Below are 20,380 nucleotides of genomic sequence, written 5' to 3' on the forward strand. Positions count from 1 at the left end.
GGGGCCCAGCAGGAACAGGTCTATTGTCTCAATGACACAAGCCTTGGGACTGAGGACATGCAGGCTCGCCACCTCGTGCTCAATTATTTCACTTACCAGCCTTCAAACGAGTATAATCAGTCTGTTATGGAATTGTGACCTCATACAGAGCACATAAATTTACCCAAGCTCAGAAATACTGGCCTTCTCTGTAGGCAGGTGCCCCCAGTCCCATTAATCACAGTGTACACAGTGCCACAAAAAAAGCACTTTTGAGTATTCCAAGGTGCAGATCCTAATGAGTCAATTAAAGCCTAAAAGTCCACAATGAGTCAATTAAAGCCTAAAAGTAAGTTTCCCAGTCATTTTAATATTTGTTGCGACCTATTGTCCATAAGACAGTGACTCACTTCCCACAAGCCTCTGAACACTGACAATTAAGGAGGAGGCTTGTTGCTAACCAAGGCTAAACCCAAGCCATTAACACTGAAATTAAATGTCTCCATATCCCATTATTCCTGATGGGATCTCTCATTTCTGTCTTCAAAGATTCAAGGTTCTAGTGCTACAGAGTCTGTTTTCCTCAAGCTCATTCTGCACTTGAGCCACAAAATCATTCAAGCAGTGGCACAAACAGTCTGTGAAAGAAGTTGAAGGGAAATATTGCCTGGAGCTGTACTTTGTATTTTTAAGGCACACATGAACACAGAAATATGGGGGTTAGACCACTGCCACACAGAACAGAATCATACAAATTTATTGTGGGGTTTTGTAAAACAAGCCTGTGAATTGTCTCTGGTTTTGACACCCCTTTCTCTCCCAGGACATAATCTGCTTATTAGCTGCCCTGCTTAGAATTCCAGATGGGATCAGACCATGCTTTGGCTCAGATTGGCTTGGGTAAAGCAGATCCTGAATCATGTGGGTTTTCTCAAGACTGTCATGACTCTCCAGCCAGTTTGGTGATTTCTTTACTAAAAGAACCGTGGTGCTTGGGTACTTTGCTCTGTCCTAAACCAAACAGTACTGTGAGTAAAGAGGGAATTTCCCACAGCAGAGCAATTTTGGCAAGTCCAAACCTTTTATTTGCAAGCTGTGACTTTGTAAATGGTGAAGCTGAACCATAGAAGAAACTTTTTCTAATTTCCTATCATTTTCTTGCCTGAGGCACCTTGGTGCTTGGTCTGCTGCAAGGCTTGGCCTTACACTTTGATTTTCCTCCACAAGAAACTGCTTGACTTGACTGCTCACCAGATTCCTTGTGATCAGAGACCAGCCTGAGAATGTCCCCTGGTTCTCCATCAATATTGAAGCAGACAGAGAACTTGCTGGAGGGAAAATCAATGACGAAGTGAGGGTCCCCATCCGCTGAGAAGACATGGAAAAAGAGACAAATGTGAGAAGCCCACACAAAACTCCAGTGTCTAACAGATTGCAACAAAGCTGCTGTTTGAAGTGTGTTTGTCCCTGTTTTTTTCTAAGTCCTCCTGGTTTGTTGTTTTTAGAGGGTCAGATGGAGTTTGCCAGGAAATGCCAAGTTTTGCTTTGTTTTACACAAAGATTGTTTTGTTTTTCTCACAGATGAGGTTGGGTTTTCAATGACAACTCAAAACCCAAAACAGTTCTAGATGAAAATCAGGATATTTTCTTTCCGGAATATAATTTTGGTGATTTATGGGAATTATCATGTAGATGTTTTGAACTCTTCTACATTCTTTTTTGGCAAGCTACATCCCCACACAGAAATGCACTTTCTGACCAAGGGCTGCTGCATGGCTCCACCTCACAGTGACCCCTCCTGGCCCTCAGTGTCATTCTGGAGCAGTCAACAACAGCTGTTGATCCCATAATCCTAATTTTTCAACAATCCTTGACCTACCATCAACTATCAGACAGCTGCCATTAATAAGTCTCGCCAAAAATGCTATTTTCTAAAGTAAAATTGACCCTTTCAAGAGAAATTCAAGTCAGAGTTCTTGATCTGGACTTATTCTTCAATGTTTAATGCATGTAAAGTTAAGTAAAGGTGCAGGACAAACAGAAAAATTGTAAAATACTACAGAACTTTCTCTTTTCTCTATTGTCAACAACTTTTTTATATTTCAGCATTATTATTTTTAAAAGGGTTTTCCACTATTTCTAGTACAGAGAGAATGTGTTTCTGTTCTCCCCTAACCTGCAGAAGTCTCAAATATGAGGATTAACTGTTGTAGATCATCTGCCTTCTCACTACTGATCCTTTCTGTATTTTGGATTTGTTTTCATTTTCCTCCCTGCTCTGTAGCTCTGACAAACAGAACTTTGTAACCATTTGGATGATTATACCACAGTGATATGCATCTGAGGTTTCTATAAATCAGTCACCATTATTTTGCATTATGAGAGGCATGAAAGCAGGCACTGACCTGAAGTTTTGGAGATTTTAATCCTCTGTTTATCTTTCCCTCTGCGTATACCTAGAAGAGGGGAAGGAAGGCTGTTACAATTACTTACTGAGCAGCAGAAAGAGACATATTTTAAAAATGTTCCCCAAATATTATTCAGAGAGATGATGGGATATATATTCCTGCAGCCACTTTAAGTTTCATGTAGAACACCAATTTTTCTCCAATAGTTTCTACAAAACAGTAAGTGCTTTAAAAGGGTGAGGGGCCTAAAAGTTTTGCTAAAGGTTACCCAGCCCGCAATTAGCAAAATTAGTATGAAAATCTCAGCTTTACCCCTCAATTCACTGTCTGGATCACCCCCGTGCCAAAGTCAGCCGTGAGGCATTGCCCAGAATGAAGATTTTTTTACCAGAACAAGGTGATTCTGGTCTCATACCTGGTGGGGCCTTGTGCCCCTGCAGGCTCTGCACCTTTTCCCCGATGCCGTCAGTGGAAGGGCTGATAAACTCCTCCTGAGGTGGCTCCGAGTGGAGTCCAGCCTCTTTCATCTTCAGAACAGTGAAGGGGGTAACAAAATTGTAAGCCAGGGCCATGGACTTGGCTCTCTCCATCAATTTGTCCTTCTCCTGAATGTCATCACTCTTCAGCCGCGAGTTGAGCAGTTCCTTGATGGTAAGGTAACTCCAGGCCCTCTCAATGTAATTATTGTCACCTTTGCCATCCTCCAGGCCGGGGACACCCCTGATGTCATTTCTGCTGGGCAGGTCAATAGCCACATCTGTTTTGAGCAGGATGTACTTCTTGGAATTGCTGGCAGTCACCTCCACATGGAGCTTATCCGAGGTGCGGTTGATGAGTTTGCCGGCAATGATAATTTCAGAGCCATTGAAGTAGTTGGGGAAGAAGTTCTGGGTGACCTGCTCCACATCATCTTCAGGGTAATCAACACGGATGTCAGAGAGAAGGGGAGTTCCTATTTCATCATAGAACCTTAAAGCAAGACACATTTTTCACTGTTGGCGCTGTGTGAACACACTCTTGTACTGGTACAGCGACAAGGACACAGGTTATCTAAAATGGCTCCTAAGTCATTCAGGGCAGTTTGAGCCATCAGAAACCAAATTTAACTACCATGTCCACTCTAACTTGGCCTAGAAAAACAGGGTGGGAGGGTCTCTGCCTTTAGGGCTTTTCAAAATCTGAGTGGACAAAGCCCTTAAAGTCCTCACCTAAATTTGAAGTTAGCTCTTCTCAGAACAGGAAGGCTAAACTACACAATCTCCAGAGGTCTCTGTCAACCAAAACTATTTCTGCCTCATTTTAGTGTTCACTGTTCCTTAGGTACCTAGACAGAATCTCTTAAGTATGTTCAGAACCATCCCAGCATGGCCTGGCAGGCACCTCCCTTCCACTGTGGTTCCAGATCTCTGCAAGGAGATATTTGTGACCACTTAAAAGTGAATTATTGGCTTCCAAGATTCACAGAAAGCACTCCAGTTATTTAAAAATGTACTTAGACAAGATGCTGTAACCCACAGGTCTCTAGTGGTGTTACACATGGTATCCCAGAGCCAGAAACTGTAAGGCCAAAATCTTAAGTCCACCAAAGCTGAAGAGATTCCAAACCAGAGCTCCTGAATCTCTGAAAGACCCCTAGATTGGGTTGGTCAGTGTAGGACAGGCAGGAATACAGTTTTATGAGGGCCAACAGAGAAAGAAAATCAAGAAGGAATCTCACCATGGCCCCCATAAATGATTCCAAGGAATGACATAAATGACATTTCCAAGGAATGGAGGAATTCTAGCTGCTATGTACAGGCACCCTGGCACAAGACAGCTCACTTCCTCATGGCTGATTTTCTGTTGGAGCAAGGCATGGCTTTCCTGAAACCAGGGAGGTTAACCCTTCAATGCCTTGTTAACGTGACCAACCATACTTGTGAGAACACCTCGCACCAGACAGCCAAGAAAACCTTCCCAAGGCTCAAAGCCCAAGTTTACAGTACTGTGTTTTCCCTACAGCAATGTGCTTTTGAAGGTTCCTCCCAAGCTGCTCCAAGAATACCACATTTCCCATTCAAATGCCAAACTGCTCATCTCTTGGCAAGTCATTTGAGTTTAATTTGGTAAATAAACAAAGAATTGGCCTCAGCCCTTTTTCTAGTTCAAGCTGCATTTATTCGACACATCTGGTTAAACAGACTGTCTGGAAGCTAAAGTCACACTTTCTGCTTTATTCTCTCTCCAAGGGAACCCAAAGCCTGAATTGGTTGACTTTCTTTTAAAGTCTGTCTGAGCACTCATTGTCTTTCATGCAGAGACCTCACCAGATTTAAAAACACGACTAAATTAAACTTGAGGACTCTCTAAAATAACTTCTGAGCTGTAACAAATGGTGGAGATACACAACCTGTCTTAGAGTACAATTCAAGGAAGTATCTGTATAAAAATATAACCCGCTGAGCATTAAAAAAAAATTAAATTGGCACCCATTTAGGTTTTCCCTCCAACTGAGGTTTGAATTGGCCTCCAGCAGTGATTGTGCTTTTCTGTATAAATTTGGCACCAGGTGCCAAATGGGTTTGCCATGACTGAGCTTGATAAACAGGGAGCTGTTCATCAGAGAGAGGCGTTTGAACAAGCACTTGCAGCACTGGGCTCCTCCAGCCCAATCCATCAGAACATCCTCTCTCTGCCAGGGAATGCCACTTGCTATCCAAAATACATGTCCTGGGGAGGAAATTACATGTGTGGTGTGACAGATGGATCTATAGAATTTCGTTTCAAAGGAATTCTTGTCCATGTATTACTGGTTTGCCACAGAAGGCAAAGCCCTGGTGGAAAGTGCTTGGATTTATTGCTCCAGAGGAGTTAGGCATGAGCCAGGAGAGAGGTAACTCAATAACTGTCTTTTTTTGGTTTCTGTGGTTAAAACACTAACATTTTGGGAGTGAAAGCCAAGAATTTTTATTTGGAAACATTGACACATTGCTAAACATTTTGGTCAGAGATGTGGTCACACATCTTTCTGCTGTTCCTTACCAGGAACTGATACTTACCCTTGGACTACAGCTCCCTTATCACAGAAGAGGAACACAATCTCTGGTCCTACTGAAGCATGAGGATTTCAGGAAATTTATGAGGAGTTTGGGTCACAAAAAATAATGGAAATGAATGGTCACAAAGAATGAGGAAATTAATGACTATAATGGTTATCCCAGGAATGATCTTAGTGTGTTTTTCTAAGTCAAGTATTTCAGATCTCAGGCAAAATGTTATAATTTACAAAAAATAAAGAAATAATTTTTTTTTGCTCCAAATTGGAATCTTCATTCCTGATCTCCTCCATGCTGTTTATGTTGTTGATTTGATGTATGAAATGCATCCTCTCCTCCTACCATCTCCCTGTGAGGAGTTGGGACCTCAGCTGTGCCCCCCAGCTCAGTGGGTTTACATGTCCTAAACAATGATCTGAATTAGGGAAACAAATGCCTTGTTCTGAGGGGCTGGGAGCTCCAGTACATCTCAGGGGATCTGATAAGAGAAAGGGAATTTTTGGGTAGCCATTCAGAATATCTGATCGTACTCTGGCTCTCCCAGCCAGAGCTGAGTCTCAGGGAAACTCCAATTTCTCACCATATCTCATTAGAGGATTTTTCCATCCCAAAATGCTTTCCCAGAGAACCCAAAGAACACAAAAAGCAGCACAAACCCCTTGAGGTGGCTGGCTGCATCCTCATCCTCCTGGAAAAGCCTCGTCATGCCGCAGTTCTCCAGTGCCATCCTCTCCAGCAGCTTGTGGTCCACGTCGTTGCCAATGCCGATGGTGAAGAGGCAGAATTTATCCCTGATGGCCTCCTTGGTGTTGCTGAGGATTTTGGAGGACTGAGTTTCCCCCACAGTCGGCCTCCCATCCGTGAGGAAGATGATCAGGGACACGCTCCTGGCGTCGATGTCGTTCTGAGCAATGTAATCATTCAGCAGCTTTGCCCCAGTCTGCAGAGCCCCGTTGATATTAGTCCCTGGGAAGGTACCAGAATGATTAAAGATCATTTCTCCTGCTAACAGTGGTGTGAATCATTTCCCTGCGCTCCCTTCAGTGAGGTGACAGCTTCTCTGGACATCAGGATGTCCCTTTTCTCCACATGAAGTTGCTCTAGCCTTTGAATTCAGTTCAGCTCTTTTACTCAGAATGAGTTTGGCACAGCTGTTTATGGTCTTATGAATTGAATTATGAATTTCACTTTGTCATGTGGAATTGCTGTTGAATGTCTCAATGTACAACAATCAGCCTGGTAAACAGTCATACTATGTCTGGCTGGTACAAACAAAAATTGTTAAACTTAATTACAGGACTCTCCGAGATTATATCTGAACTAGGAAATGTTCTGCTAATTTTTTTTCTGAAGGGCACCACACTTGGAGTCAGGAAAAAAACCTTCAAATTGGAAAACAAGTGGATAGGCTCCTTCTTCACACCCCAGGGGATAGAAAGTTTAAAGGGAAGAGCTTGGTTAGCTGAGGAGTGTTTGCACAGAACAACTGGGTAGCGAAGAATAAAACTGCCTGAAGTGGTATGGGAGGGAGAAAACAAAGTAAATGAGAGAACAGATGCACATTGGAGTAGGCATTAAAAGGATCCAAGCCCACTGTGTGTTAAAAAAAAAAAAAAAGAAATAAAAAAGGAAAACAGGAAAATGAGTACAAGTGAGTACAAGTATTCCCTTTCTCCATGTATTTCTAGTCAAAGCACAGAGGGATTGGCTGTGGGACCTTGACAAAATCAGCACATTGGGGTTAAAAACAGCTCTTAGGAAACAAAGCAGGTGAAATGGGTTAAGAGCCATACACAGCTGACTCTGGGGGTCTGGAAAGCAAGATCTAGGAAGGTTATCAACAGGATGTGATGGAAAGTCAGCACAAACCTAGAAACTCAGTGTGCACACCTCCAGTGTGTGGCAGCAAGACAAGGAACAGGAAAGCAGCAAAGGATTCTGAAAAGTCCCCAAAATCCTGACTGTCTTCTGCAAAATGGTTCTCAACCAAAAAACATGCACCCAAATATTCTAACTCTCTCAGTCCCCAAGCAGATCCAAAATTTCAGGAAGAACTTTTTCCCCAAAACCAGAGGAAAACCATGTCATGTAGCAGAGTGTTTAATTTATACTCAGTTGTATCATAGAACTACCAAGCACTGAAAACTGCCTTTTGCCACATGCTCAGGTAATTAGCAGCAGGATTTTTCTCCTGTTTCTTTGGTCTGTAAGTACAACACAGGGGTGTAACCACACCATGTTCTTTGTGTGTGTTCATGTTCAGTGGGAGATACTCAAGGAATAGCACCTTTATAGGGAAAACACAGAGTTAGCCAAGCCTGAAAAAAACCTGAAGTACCTGTGGTGGAGAATCACTGTGGAGAATCACAGTCAATAATTTCCTTTTACTAGATGTGCCTAGTAAAGGCAAACCCAGCTGGTTCCTGCACAGCTCTCCTGGCACTTCAGGAGTAAAAGGCTTTGTTCTCTGAGTTTTGTCCCAATTACTATTGGTAATTGTTTAACTGGGCAGGTGCCTTCACCACTTCCTAAGCAATTCCTCTCACAGCACAAGCAGCACAGCCAACCATCCTGTTTGCTGTGTTTTTCCATCAGAGGTTTCCTCTGCTAGGAGTGGTCCCTGCTCAGGGGCAGCCATGGGAAGGCCCTCCCTGACCTTCAGCCAGCTGTGACCACTTCCATGGGGAAGGGTTTGAAAAGGTCATTCTGCAGCTCTCTGGGCACAGATGCTGGAATATGTATGATTGCAAACCTCACTGTAGTTGGAGATTTTTTATACTACTGTCCATAGCCTCACAGGAGACCTGTGAATCAACTTAAAACTCACACCTGCACTCTGCCACTGCTCTGGGGTTTTCTCTGCCCACCTCCCTCCAGGCAACAAGGCACAAGCAAAAAGGGCTGAGAAATTCTTAAAATATGATTTTGGTAGAGACAAGAGGACGGTACTGGGTGAGAAGCTAAACCCTGCAGAATGCAATCCCACATCCCACAGTGTGTGCTCCATCCCTGGGATTTCCAGTCCAGACAAAATCATGAGCCTGCTTTCACAGAGCCTTTCAGAAACTGCACAATACTGGCACTGTGTGTCCTTTGCCAGGGTATATTTTCATCTGTGTCCTCAAGAAATAACCTTGGAGGCTTTCCCATTCTGAGGGTGTCACCAGATAAGTGAGAGAATGGAATCAAATTTGGTTTAATGAGTGTATGGAATCACAGACTAATTTTGGTTGGGGGAAAAATTAAAAGTCCATCTTGTCCAAACCCCCTGCAATGGGCAGGGTCTGAGGAAACCTTCCCACAATGTGTGTTAATAAAGAACACATAACCCTGAGTGGAGATGAAGGGACCCCCTTGTCCCATGACCTAAATCCCAATGTCTTTTTATTCCATATGCTCCAGGACCACATTCCCCACTCTTTGTTCTGTTGTAGTTAATTGGATGGCACAGTTAATCCCATCTGTATCTCTGATCATACCTCCAGTGGGTGACATGTTATGGATGTACTTTTTGGCATCCCTGATGTTATTTGGAGTAACTGGCACCAGCCTGTCCTGCTGCCAGACCTTGATTCGGTTGGAAAAGCCAATGATATTGAAGTGGTCTTCAGGCCTTAGGTCCTGGAGAATTGTGAAGAGAGCTTCTTTGGTCTAGAAAGAGAGAAGAGAGCAGCTATTGGTTTCTCTGGGTCTGGGTTGAAGGCACTTGAGATGGCAGTTCATGTTGGGACTCAGCTGTTTATTATTTCTTATCAGTAAAACAGTCTCACTACTGTGAGTTCAAGCAGCTTTTCATTAGAAGGCACAAAATGGCCAATAATCTCTTGTTACAAGGTCTTTCAAGACTAAACTATCCAATTAAGAACTGACACCTGGATTATTTTCCCTTTTAACTCAACAACTGATCCCAAAGAGCTGCAACTTTTCTGCCCAATTACAAAATGCCACCCAAACCCATGGAGAAGGAGGAAGAAGAAGCATGAAGAAGAAACCCAGGATGACACCCTGTGCCCTTCCATCTACAACATACTAAAAATACCAAAACCTAAATTTCTTAACAAGTGATACACCCACACTTGCTCTCTATAATCTATTTCACACTTTTGGGGATTCCAGTCCATCTTGAAGTCTGGGAAACTTTCTCCATGAATGACAGTAAAAGTCAGTGCTCCCCTGAGGGTCAGGGCACCCCAGAGCAGACACAGAAATATTCCCAGTGCCCTGGGTTTCCACAAGCAGCAGACAGAGCTGTCAGTGTTTTAGGGGGCAAGAATTTAGTTTCAAGATGTTTACTGATCTTTTAGATATTTCTACACTGCCATTTTGGCTGATGAAGAATATTGGGATGTCCTTTCCTATCTCAAGGCCTGATCTCTGTGGTGCCAGGGGCTGGGCAAATATGAGATGAAAAACAACTCTTGCCCAAAAGGTCTTGTGAGGCACATCTAGACCTAACTAAGCTTAAAAATCGGGCACCACAATTGGGATAAAAGCTCTCAATGACTGGGAGAACCATGTTCTGAATTAAGGGATAGTGAATAATAATGACTAATAACAAAAACCTCATAGAGTTTGTCTAACACCCTCTAGCCTGGCAGTAAGCTGCAAGTGTCATATACTTAAAACAGGTTACTTATAAGTTAAAAAACCAGCAAACATGTCAAAGTATGCACATTCTCTATTCATAATTAGGATACTATTTGCTACATGTTCACTCTACTGAATAGTTTCACCAATTAATAAATGTTTAGGTTAATACATTCAATTAACTAGATATAAAAAATAGTCCTGCCTAGTCATTGCAGATTCTCCCTGCCAGTCAGTTTTGTCCCAGGCACATTATTTTTAATCAATATGGCAAGTGTTCATCATCCTCTGTAAACACAGGCAACCAGGGTGAGGAAAGCTGGTCACAAGATGAGTTCTTAGCAAAGGAGGTTAAGGATCCTGGGTTCTGGGAGAGCCAGATCACTGAGGAAAAGGCAAGAGGAAGACTGCAGAGGTGTCCAGCTCCCCTCAGTGAGACCAGCTTGGATTTAGCAGCCATGCAGCTGTGTTCACATGGAGACAGACTTCAGCTGAGTAAGACTCAAGAGGAGTTGCCCAAAAGCAGCCTCTGTCCATGCAAACATACCCTATATTTGGATGCAAAACACATGGGAGGAATATGAGGCAATATCTGGGCAGAGGAATCAGCAGATTCTCAGCTCAGCCCCTTCTTGGCCTCCATTCAGCCTTCAAATTCCAAGGAAAGCTATGCAAGAAATAATATTGTGGGCTCACCAGCATTTAAAATTTCCTCTCATGCCTGTCAGGAAAATACGTGAAGGGCTTGTCCAGAAGAAATGTAGGAGTAATCAGCAGTGATGGAAACCACATCAGCCTAGGCCTGATGTTGCTATGCAAAGACAGTTTGGAAAAGGGCTCAAAGGACTGATCAAGCTGTGTCATCAATATATCGCCCTGGATTCTGCATGGCAGATGATGATGATGCAATGATGCAAACAAACCTAATCCTCACAGCTGGTGCCTTGGCTCCCAGTCCACCTGGAATTAAGGGGAATATTTCCCATAGCTTCAAACATTCTGGAGCCAGGTCTGGAGACTCTCCCTGCCTGTTTCTGTCCTCTGTACAAATAATTTTTGCTCTGCAGGGATCTCAGGCTTAATCCCTCCACTTGCTTAGCTGGAACATTCCTCCACGTCCCACCACTGTTTCAGAGACAAGAATATTAAAGCAAGTGCTGGTGGAAGAGATTCTTTCAAAGAGAAGAGGAGATTCCCATCAGGTTCATGTCATGATGTGCACCAAATAAACCTGCACAAAGGTGATTTCCTGCACCAAACATGGAGGCTGCCTCCAGTCTAACAGTCCACAGAAAATGGAAAAGTTGGGCAAAATAATCAGCTATTTGAAGAAGAAGGGAAGGTTTTACCCTCTCTCATCTGCTCTTTTACACCACCATTTTTATAGTAAAAATGCTTCAGATAATGCATGACATCATCCTTCAGAGACACCATCCATCAATATCCCATTTTACAGAGAGGAAAACCAGGCTGCTTTTGTAATTATGTCAAGGTCAGAAAGTGAGAGGTTCCCAAAACCTGGAGTTCCCAGCCCTCAGTTCAGTCAGCCAAACCATCCCACATGCACAGGCAGCAATCACACAGTAGAGAAAAGGACTCTTGGATTTATTCCATTATAACAAGGCTGGCCCAAGTATTTGTCCCTCAAAAAATGGATCAAAATAAGCAGAAAGTGAAAATGGAGATCCTTCTATCCTGTGTGTGAGCAGGCCTCAGTGCCAAGCTCTGCTGAGGGAACTTTAGGCAGGGTGTTAGAGCAAGGAGCAATGAGACCACAACAACTCCCTACATACACATCCCCCCTCCACCCCACAAAGGAGAGGAAAAGAGGTTCCTAGAGGCAATGATTTCAAGAAAAACTCCCCAAATCTCATTATCTACATTACAGCTCTGATTATAATTAACACTGCTTGACCTCTCCCATTACAAAACCCCTCTCTTTAGTTTTTTTCCAATTCTGTGAAACTGCACTTTTCTCAGAGGGATTTATTGGGCCCAAATAAGCTCTGCTGTTTCTGAGAACAAGGCAGGAGGAGAAATAATCTTGCTTTGGCCTACTTGCAGAGAGGCTGCATCTCACTTCCCTTGTGCTCACAAATTCCTTTTGACATTCTTGCCTGTGTTCAGCCAAAAGAAAAGGAAAGGAAAAAGTAAAACAACACAGAGCAGAAGTAGCTGGGTGTACACAGCATCCAAGCTAGAATTGCAGAGAGGATCAGGAGGGAACTGAAACACATATTCCCAGGAAACCCAGAACTTCCCCACACCCTCAAACAGGGGCCAAATGTGGGGCTGGGACCATCTTTCTCTCCCCTTCTTTCATTTCCTCTTTGCTTTTTGTCTCATTTTCGTCACTCCGTGCAGTTTGAGTCAATTTTTCCCAGGAAAAAAACCTCTGCCATATTTTAATGGATATGCACTGACAGCCTGGATTCTGGCATCTGTATCCTGTGCTTGCCTCTGCAGCTTAAATGAAAACCCTTTGAATTTATGTGACATGCACACAAACATATGTACGAATGTGCGTGTGTGCACATGGGTTTGCTCCAAAGCAAACAGAATGAGAGAGCCCATGTGGTTCATTCTCCTGCAGCTTCTACTCCATCCTCAGCACAAAAAATAAAGGATGGGATTCAGCTTTGCCAACTCAGTCATCAGAAAGCTGGGCATCACATCTAATCCTGCTCAGGGCAGGGGAAGCCACCTCCAGGGAATAATCCATCCCATCTGTTTTGGACAGGTTTTAGGATGGGCTGAGTCACTGTCTGGCAGTGCCTGTCTCCAGACAAGCAGAGAAGGTGGGACTCACCTCAACAGCTAATCCTGTCCCATCCTGAGCATTCTGACTCTTGCTGGAGCCAAAAGGAGCTGAACTGTCTCTCCAGCTCTCCCAGAGTGCTCTGAATCCCCTGCCTCTCCCTATTTCCATCTCTCTTCCAGGTGTGTCCTAAAGACCGCACTTCTGATGGGATGGAGCAACATGCTTTGAAACCTACCAGCCTTCCTCACCCTCTAATGGTTCATGAGAGAGATGTGCCTTCCCCCAGAGTGCTGGATATGATTCAGCAGCTGGCAGGCAAAAACAGCTTTTAATAAGGAGAATATCTTGGTAAAAGTGCACTGGTTGAAATCCCGAAGGACTCAGCCATGGCCAAGTGCAGTTGGTGCCCAGCCCTCTCCTCCCATCTCCACCAGAGCCCAGGCAAGGCTTTGCAAAACTCTTGTGGCTGCAGCTTCAGCTGGGATTCAGGTTTCTGATCCTGTCCTTGCAAGGCCACAGCTGGAATTTCTCCTGGCTCCAAGGAGCCAAAGGCTGTGGCTGCCATGGGATTCCCAAACTGCTCTGCTGCCAATGGGGTCCTTGCAGTCCCACTCCCACCTGGCCCCACTGAGTCATTCCACTGAAACTGCTGCCTAAGAGCAGAAAATTACCCATTTCTACCCTGCTGTGCACATGACACTGGTTCATTTTGGAGATAAGCTGGACCCACTCACACTGAGGAAAAAGAGTTTAGGGGTCCAGTCCCTCTGGGCCAGGTGCTGCAAGGTGAAATATTTTTCCCAACATGTTTGCCTGGGGAGATGCATTTGGAGCAAGGATTAAAGCAGAGGATGGCAAGAAGTAATAACACAGAAGAGCTGAATAAAAGTCCTTTTTGCCGTTTGGGATGTCAGAGTCAGGTTTTAAATGAGTGTTTAAAACAGGATAACTTGGTGGGGGGAGATTCCTCCATTTCCCTCAAATTATCATGGATAAAACTGAGGTGAGAGGTGGAGACTGAATTGCCACTGCATTTGAGATGTAGAATTGTGCTGCTGAATGAGCTGCCAACACAGCTGGGACTGAACCAGCCACCTCCAGGGCTAGGAAATGTCACCCCCAAACCTGGAGCAGCACAGCCCTGGTCTACAGCTGGGGACAGGTGATGTGACCATGACTGCCAGGGAGTGAGCACAGCTCATGGGTGTGCTTTGTGAATGATGAGAGGAGGGAGAAGAGGAGCTCACACTGCCTAAATTATTGATGTGCAAACAATGTCTGCTCAAGCCTACAAGGCCAGAGACAAGCCAGCTCCCAGCCACCACTCTGACCTTCCTTGTCACCTCTGCACTGACATCTGGACATCCAATATTGTATTTTTGGGGTGCCCCAATGAAGGGAGGAATGATGAATCTGACTCCATGTTCTCAGACGGCTAATTTATTATTTTATGAAACTCTATTATATTAAAGAATACTAAACCAAACTATACTAATGAATCCAGAAGGGATACTTACAAGAGGCTAAAAAGCTAATAATGAAAACTCGTGACTCTTTGCAGAGTCCTGACACAGCTTGGCCCTGATTGGCCAAAGAGTGAAAACTACTCACAGCAGAATCCAATGAAACAATCACCTGTGGGTAAACAATCTCCAAACACATTCCACATGAGCACAACACAGGAGAAGCAAATGAGATAAGAATTGTTTTCCTTTTTCTCTGAGGCTTCTTGGATTCCCAGGAGAAAAATCCTGGGCAAAGGGATTTTTCAGAGAATGTGAAGGCCACATTGCAACACAGCTGCTGCCTGCCTGGTTTTTGCCTTGCTGCAGGCCCTGCATCACAGCCAAGGTGATTCAGAGCTGTACCAGCCCCAGCAGAAAGAGCAGAATCCCTCAGCTACACTTGAGTTTGGCTGTGATTTGTCACCCTTGTACTCAGCCCTTGGAGTTAGCTCTGACAGACCTCATCTTGCCTAAACACTGGTGGAGCAAAGCATGGGAAGATACACACACTTATGAGAAAGCTGAGAGTTTTCAGCTTTTTTTTTGGGTCAAAGATGTGCCTCAGAGACATCTGGGATGATGTCAGACCATCTGGGCACCTTTGAGGAGGAATCTGACATTTCTTTCACAGTCCCTTGTTTGTCTGGGGAGCAGGGCGAGGGTGAGGCCTTGGCTACCCTGGGAGCTGTGCAGCTCACAGGGACACAATGTGTGGTTGTTAGGAGCTGTGGCACTGCCAGACACTGGCCCTGCTGGCCAGCAAGGGGAGAATTCAAGCACCTCATTAAAATGCATATCCCAAGCCCACGTATTCACACTTTCCATTGCCTTAGGAGCACTTCTAAGTGTTTCATCCAGCCACCCTCGCAGCAGCTGGGCAGCAGGACTCCATCACCAGTGGCACAGCCTCTCCCAGCTCAGCCAGCACCAGGGAACTGCCTGGGCTTGGGATCAGCCAGTCTGAGAGCACTGCTAGCAGAGAGGAAAGCATTCCCAACCACTGCCTTTGGAAGACAGGACCCACTGACAGGAGGAGATGCACAAGAACAGCCTGCAGAGAGCAGACCTGAGGCCAACTGCATCCACGTGCTGGAAGAGCTCACAACTAAAGACAAAATTTACCACCTTTTGTCCTTCCAGATCCCTTGTGAGAAAGCAAATTTGCCAAGAAAGGAGCTAAGGCACAAGATGTAAGCTCAGAGGGAATTAGGAAGCCATAGCTCTGTGCAGGAATGAGTCTGAGAGTGCAACAGTGAAGGGAAGGGCTCAGAAATGAAATCTCTTATAGCAAAAAGGAGAAAAGTGCAAGTGAAAATATTGTTTGTCAAAAGATTACATGGAAATACATGGAGAAAAATCAAAAGAGCTCCTTCTTCCTCCTTCAATATCCTCTGTGCTTTGGTTCTTCTCTTTCCCTTTCCAAACATGCAGAGGCAGCTGATTAAAAGGTCCCGAGCTGGGTTTCAAACAGCAACAACCAAAGCTCACCAATGTCCCCATGGTCTGTCAGAAGGATTAATTAGTGCTGTGACTTAAGGAAAGGCTGCCATCACAGTCACACCTGAAATGGTGCAAACATGGCCAGACAAGGCTGCCCTAGGTTTGGTTTGGGTCCAGAGCCAGGGGAATGCAGTGGGAGCACCACAGCCACATTACAAGGAGCAGGGAGAGCAAAGGTTTGGGCAGTGCTGTTCTGCTGAGGTTGGAAGCCACATCATGTGAGTTTTGCTTTCCTCTGTGTCCCAGTGTCCTTTCTGCCCACATAATGCTGCTCACACATCACCTGCCAGTGTGACAGTGTTCACAGGGGTCCCAGGATGAGGGAAGAGATGAGGATCTGACTCCATGTTTCAGAAGGCTGATTTATTATTTTATTATATATATTACATTAAAACTACACTAAAAGAATAGAAGAAAGGATTTCATCAGAAGGCTGGCTAAGAATAGATAAAGAAAGAATGAAAAACAAAGGCTTGTGTCTTGGACTCTGTGTCCAAACCCACTCACTGTGATTGGCCATTAATTAGAAACAACCAACATGGGCCAATCACAGATCCACCTGTTGCATTCCACAGCAGTGGATAATCATTGTTTACATTTTGTTCCTGAGGCCTCTTTCCCCCTTTCTCAAGAGGAAAAATCCTAAGGAAAGGATTTTTCATAACAGATGTCTGTGACATGCCAGCAACAGGGACTTCTGCACCAAAACCCGGGGTTAACCCCAAAGTGTATCCCTGGATTGTTTCACCTTCCTGCATCCCACTCTCAGAGAGGACAATCGGCCCTTTCTGCCTCCACAGGGAATGTCCTGCAGCTGAGGAACTGCAATGCCCCTCTCCCTGTCAATGTATCTTTGTGTTTTTCTTCCTGGCAGGCAAGAACGGCGTAACCAGGGAAAACTCCTTCGCAATCCTGCACAAGAAGCATTTTGTTCAATACTGACACAGGCCTGTCATGGGAGGCAGTTTGAATGTGGAGTTCTGGACAATAAAGGTCTGTCTCCAGTCCATGGTCCAGTCTCCTCCTCCTGAGCATCCCAGATCCTTTGGTGGTCACTTGAACATTGCTGACTCCCTACATGGCCTTAAAAAATGTTGCTTTGCTGTTTCCCAGGCTGAAAAACAACAATCATTTAGAGCAAATGTTTGTTCCTATTGTCTTTTCTGAAAAAGGTTTTCCACTTAATATTGAGTAAAACACTTAGCTCCACATCCATCCAGGACACTTAAGCACTGAATTTTTGCTCAGTAGATAATAAAACTCTCTTCAAGGATATGATCAGTTGGGGTAACTCACTTGTCTAGTAAACATGGTGAGGATAAATACATGAAAAACTAATCTGAAGATCAAAAGCTGATCTGATTTCTCAGGAGCTGGAGTTCCATGGGTCCAGAGGGCAGAGTAGATGCTGAGTCTTTGCAATCTCACTGCAGCACTGAGGATGTGAATAAATGCCAGTGTGAAAATTTAAGGAGGCAAGTTCTAATCAGCACCAAGCATTGTTACTTGAAGCCCAGCGCAGAATGGATTACAGCTGGAGCAGTGAACAATTCTGTACAGTAAAAAAGGCAAAGGGAAAAGCTCAAGGGCTGTCCCACAGTGTTACACTGAAATAACCCCAAATAACCCCACTGGAAACAACGGGGTGCACGGGCACACAGCCAGACTGACACAGCAATGACTGAAGGCCACATTCTTCCCTTAGCTCATTTCTTCATTCTTCTTCATTCTTCTCTTGTGCTTAGCTCATTTTAAGTGCAATCAGATCCCATAACATGCCCATCAGACAGTGAAACCCCCACCCTGCCAACGTGATGAAACATTTCCATGGAGATAGCAGCACAAAGGTCAGCACCAAGGGGAAAATGCCCCATGCCCTCCATGCAGAGCTCGACATCTCTCCCTCTGCCCATCCTCAGAAGATGGAGTTCATCTCAGGGCACAGGAACTGTTCCAATAACTGGATACTGTCATTTTCTGTCACAAAGATCAGCCCCAGCACAATGCTGGGAAGAGCTGGCACACTCAAAAGCTGCCCACAACACATCCCCTCAACTCCAGCAATCAACTGCTGTGTTACAGAGCAGGAATTGAGCTGAGGCATGGCTCAGCATGCTCTTCATACTGATGACAACCATCCATCCTTCATCTGCAGCCACTCTCACAGAGTGAGTGTCCCAGCACACAGAAGCCTGACAGGTTTGGAGCTTTGTAGCCCCCACTCAGAACATCCCATCCATGGGTGTCACAAACATCTTTTAGGAAAAATCCTTCCCTTAGGATTTTTCCTCCTGAGAAGCTGAGAGGCCCAAGGAACAAAATGTAAACAATGGTTATCTGCTGCTGTGGAATGCAACAGGTGCATCTGGGATTGGTCTCATGTGGTTGTTTCTAATTAATGGCCAATCACAGTCAGCTGGCTCAGACTCTCTGTCCAAGAGACAGAAGCTTTTGTTATCATTTTCTTTCCTATTCTAGTCTTAGCTAGCCTTCTGATGAAACCTTTTCTTCTATTCTTTTAGTATAGTTTTAATGTAATAAATATCACAAAATAATAAATCAGCCTTCTGAAACATGGAGTCAGATCCTCATCTCTTCCCTCATCCAAGAACCCTGTGAACACTGTCACACATGGGTGTGACCTGCTGGGAGAGATGTGCTGTTCCTCCCCTGGGGCCTCCCCATTTTCATTTCTTTTCACAGGATGTGCAGTAGGGACCTTACAAGAGGATGCTATTGATAGGACAAAAGGGAGTGGCTTTAAGCTAAAAGAGGAGAGATTTAGGTTGGATATTGGGGAGAAATTCTCTGTGAGGGTGGTGAAGCCTGGCACAGGGTGCCCAGAGAAGCTGTGGCTGCCCCTGGAAGTGTCCAAGGCCAGGCTGGACAGGGCTTGGAGCAACCTGATCTAGTGGAAGATGTCCCTGCCCATGGCAGGGGGTTGGAACTGGATGTTCTTTAAGGTTCTTTCCAATTCACACCATTCTGGGATTCTCTGATGTCCAGTGAGTGAGGGATGGTGGCAGTGGTTTGTTGGTTGAAGCAAAGACCCAGCACTTTTGCTCAGGGTTAGCTTTAAGCAATGCAAGAGCACTAAATGGTTCCTTTAAAAAAGCAAAGTTGCCAGTTTTCCCACTAAGAGTGGCCACAGGGCCCTCACAGCCCTCTCCAACACCTGCCCCCCTCCAATTTTCACCATTTGCAAACCCCGTCAGCATCTCCAGCTGCAGGATCCCCACTCCCTTTTGAACATTTCTGCCTCCAGCCTTTCCCCCACCCACTTCCATCCCAAGCCACTGCCTCAGGCACCAAATACTTCACCCAAAGCTCTGCAGATGTTTTGGAGGAGATTATGCCACTGCATCAGGGGTAACTATCCAAGCAAAACCTCCCCCCTCGTGACACAGCCTCACATCCCTCACTCCTAAGGGACCTCAAATGACATCATGTGGAACCTCAGAGCTGCCTGTGAGCACTGTCTGATGACAGCAACACAACCTGGAGGGGCTGGCTCCAGCAGGATTCCACCAGAGGTGCCACAAGCACTTCTGAGCTCCAGCTGCTCTCCAGAGCCAGAAACAACCGGTCCCAGTTGAGCAACGTGTGGGACACACCCTGCTTTGGGGGCAAGGGGTATTTGCCTGGAAACAGCAGTGTTGTTGCTGCAAACAGTGCTAATCTAATAACCTCAGTCCTGACAAAGGTCTGATGGTGTCTTTTAGGCTTGGGGGACCTTTGTGCAGCCATAAGCCAGACAGGGGTTTGCCAGCTAAAGAGGCAAGACTCTGCAAAGAGACAAGCACAGGCAAGGAAAATAACCTGCCTAAATGCACATAACAGACCCATGATGAAAACACAGGCAGAAGCCAGGTCTGGCTTCCAGGTGTTGCTCCAGCAGCTGGAAAAAACCCCTTTAATTCCAGCTTGGAAAGGACTACTAAGGAAAGATCTTTCACTTCACTGACTTTCATGCATTTGCCAGAGCCTTGAGGATACCAAGAGGCTTTAAAGGCTCTGCCCAGCCCCAGCTGGGGCCTCCACCCTCTCTCCTGCCCATTTAAGCACCAGCCTGGGCCCTCATCCCAGTCCCGGACCAAGAGCTGTGCTGTCTGCAGCTCTGCTCCATAAACCTCAATGACCCCAATCCATGGAAAGACTTCCCAGCTGGATTTAGCCACTTCCATTTCACTGCAGCTCTGTCTGGGGGTCACTGGGCTGTGTCTGGCACCTGTTTCCAGTCCATCCTTTGATGAACTCAGTGATGGTCCCATTGAAACATCTGGGAGAGCTCTCAGCATCTTCGTGAGTTTTCAGTTCAAGCCCCAGCACCATTCCCATGCAAACTCTGCCCTCACCTTTGCCTCCTATTTTCTCCAAACTCAATTAAAGGACTTGCACTTTATAGGTGGCCTGGGACCTTCCTGGGAAATTTTGTCTCTGCTTTTACTGCCTCAGAATGAAGCAAAATTGGCTTCAAAGCAGATGCTCTGTGTCCTGGATACTTGAGAGCATCTTGCTCTGAAGGCTGTTTCTCTGTATGACCCCAGCATTATTTAGTAGTTTTAGGGTTAGGCAGACTATTTTGCTTTGTGACAAGTACTTGCA

General features: G+C 45.1%; 1 protein-coding gene across 1 annotated transcript in view; it reads right to left on the reverse strand.

The window, feature by feature from the left end:
* The window catches only part of ITIH5 (inter-alpha-trypsin inhibitor heavy chain 5), a 49,552-nt gene that overhangs the window by 4,181 nt on the left and 24,991 nt on the right, over positions 1-20,380 (reverse strand). The window contains exons 8-12 of the mRNA XM_063153689.1: positions 8,902-9,073; positions 6,079-6,388; positions 2,803-3,356; positions 2,385-2,435; positions 1,231-1,347 (exon numbers count right to left, since the gene is read on the reverse strand). Of these exons, the coding sequence (XP_063009759.1) occupies positions 1,231-1,347; positions 2,385-2,435; positions 2,803-3,356; positions 6,079-6,388; positions 8,902-9,073 (1,204 nt within the window). The remainder of the gene's footprint in view (positions 1-1,230; positions 1,348-2,384; positions 2,436-2,802; positions 3,357-6,078; positions 6,389-8,901; positions 9,074-20,380) is intronic.

This window comes from Melospiza melodia, chromosome 4 (assembly GCF_035770615.1).
Source record: "Melospiza melodia melodia isolate bMelMel2 chromosome 4, bMelMel2.pri, whole genome shotgun sequence".
In the NCBI taxonomy this organism is placed as follows: Eukaryota; Metazoa; Chordata; class Aves; order Passeriformes; family Passerellidae; genus Melospiza; species Melospiza melodia.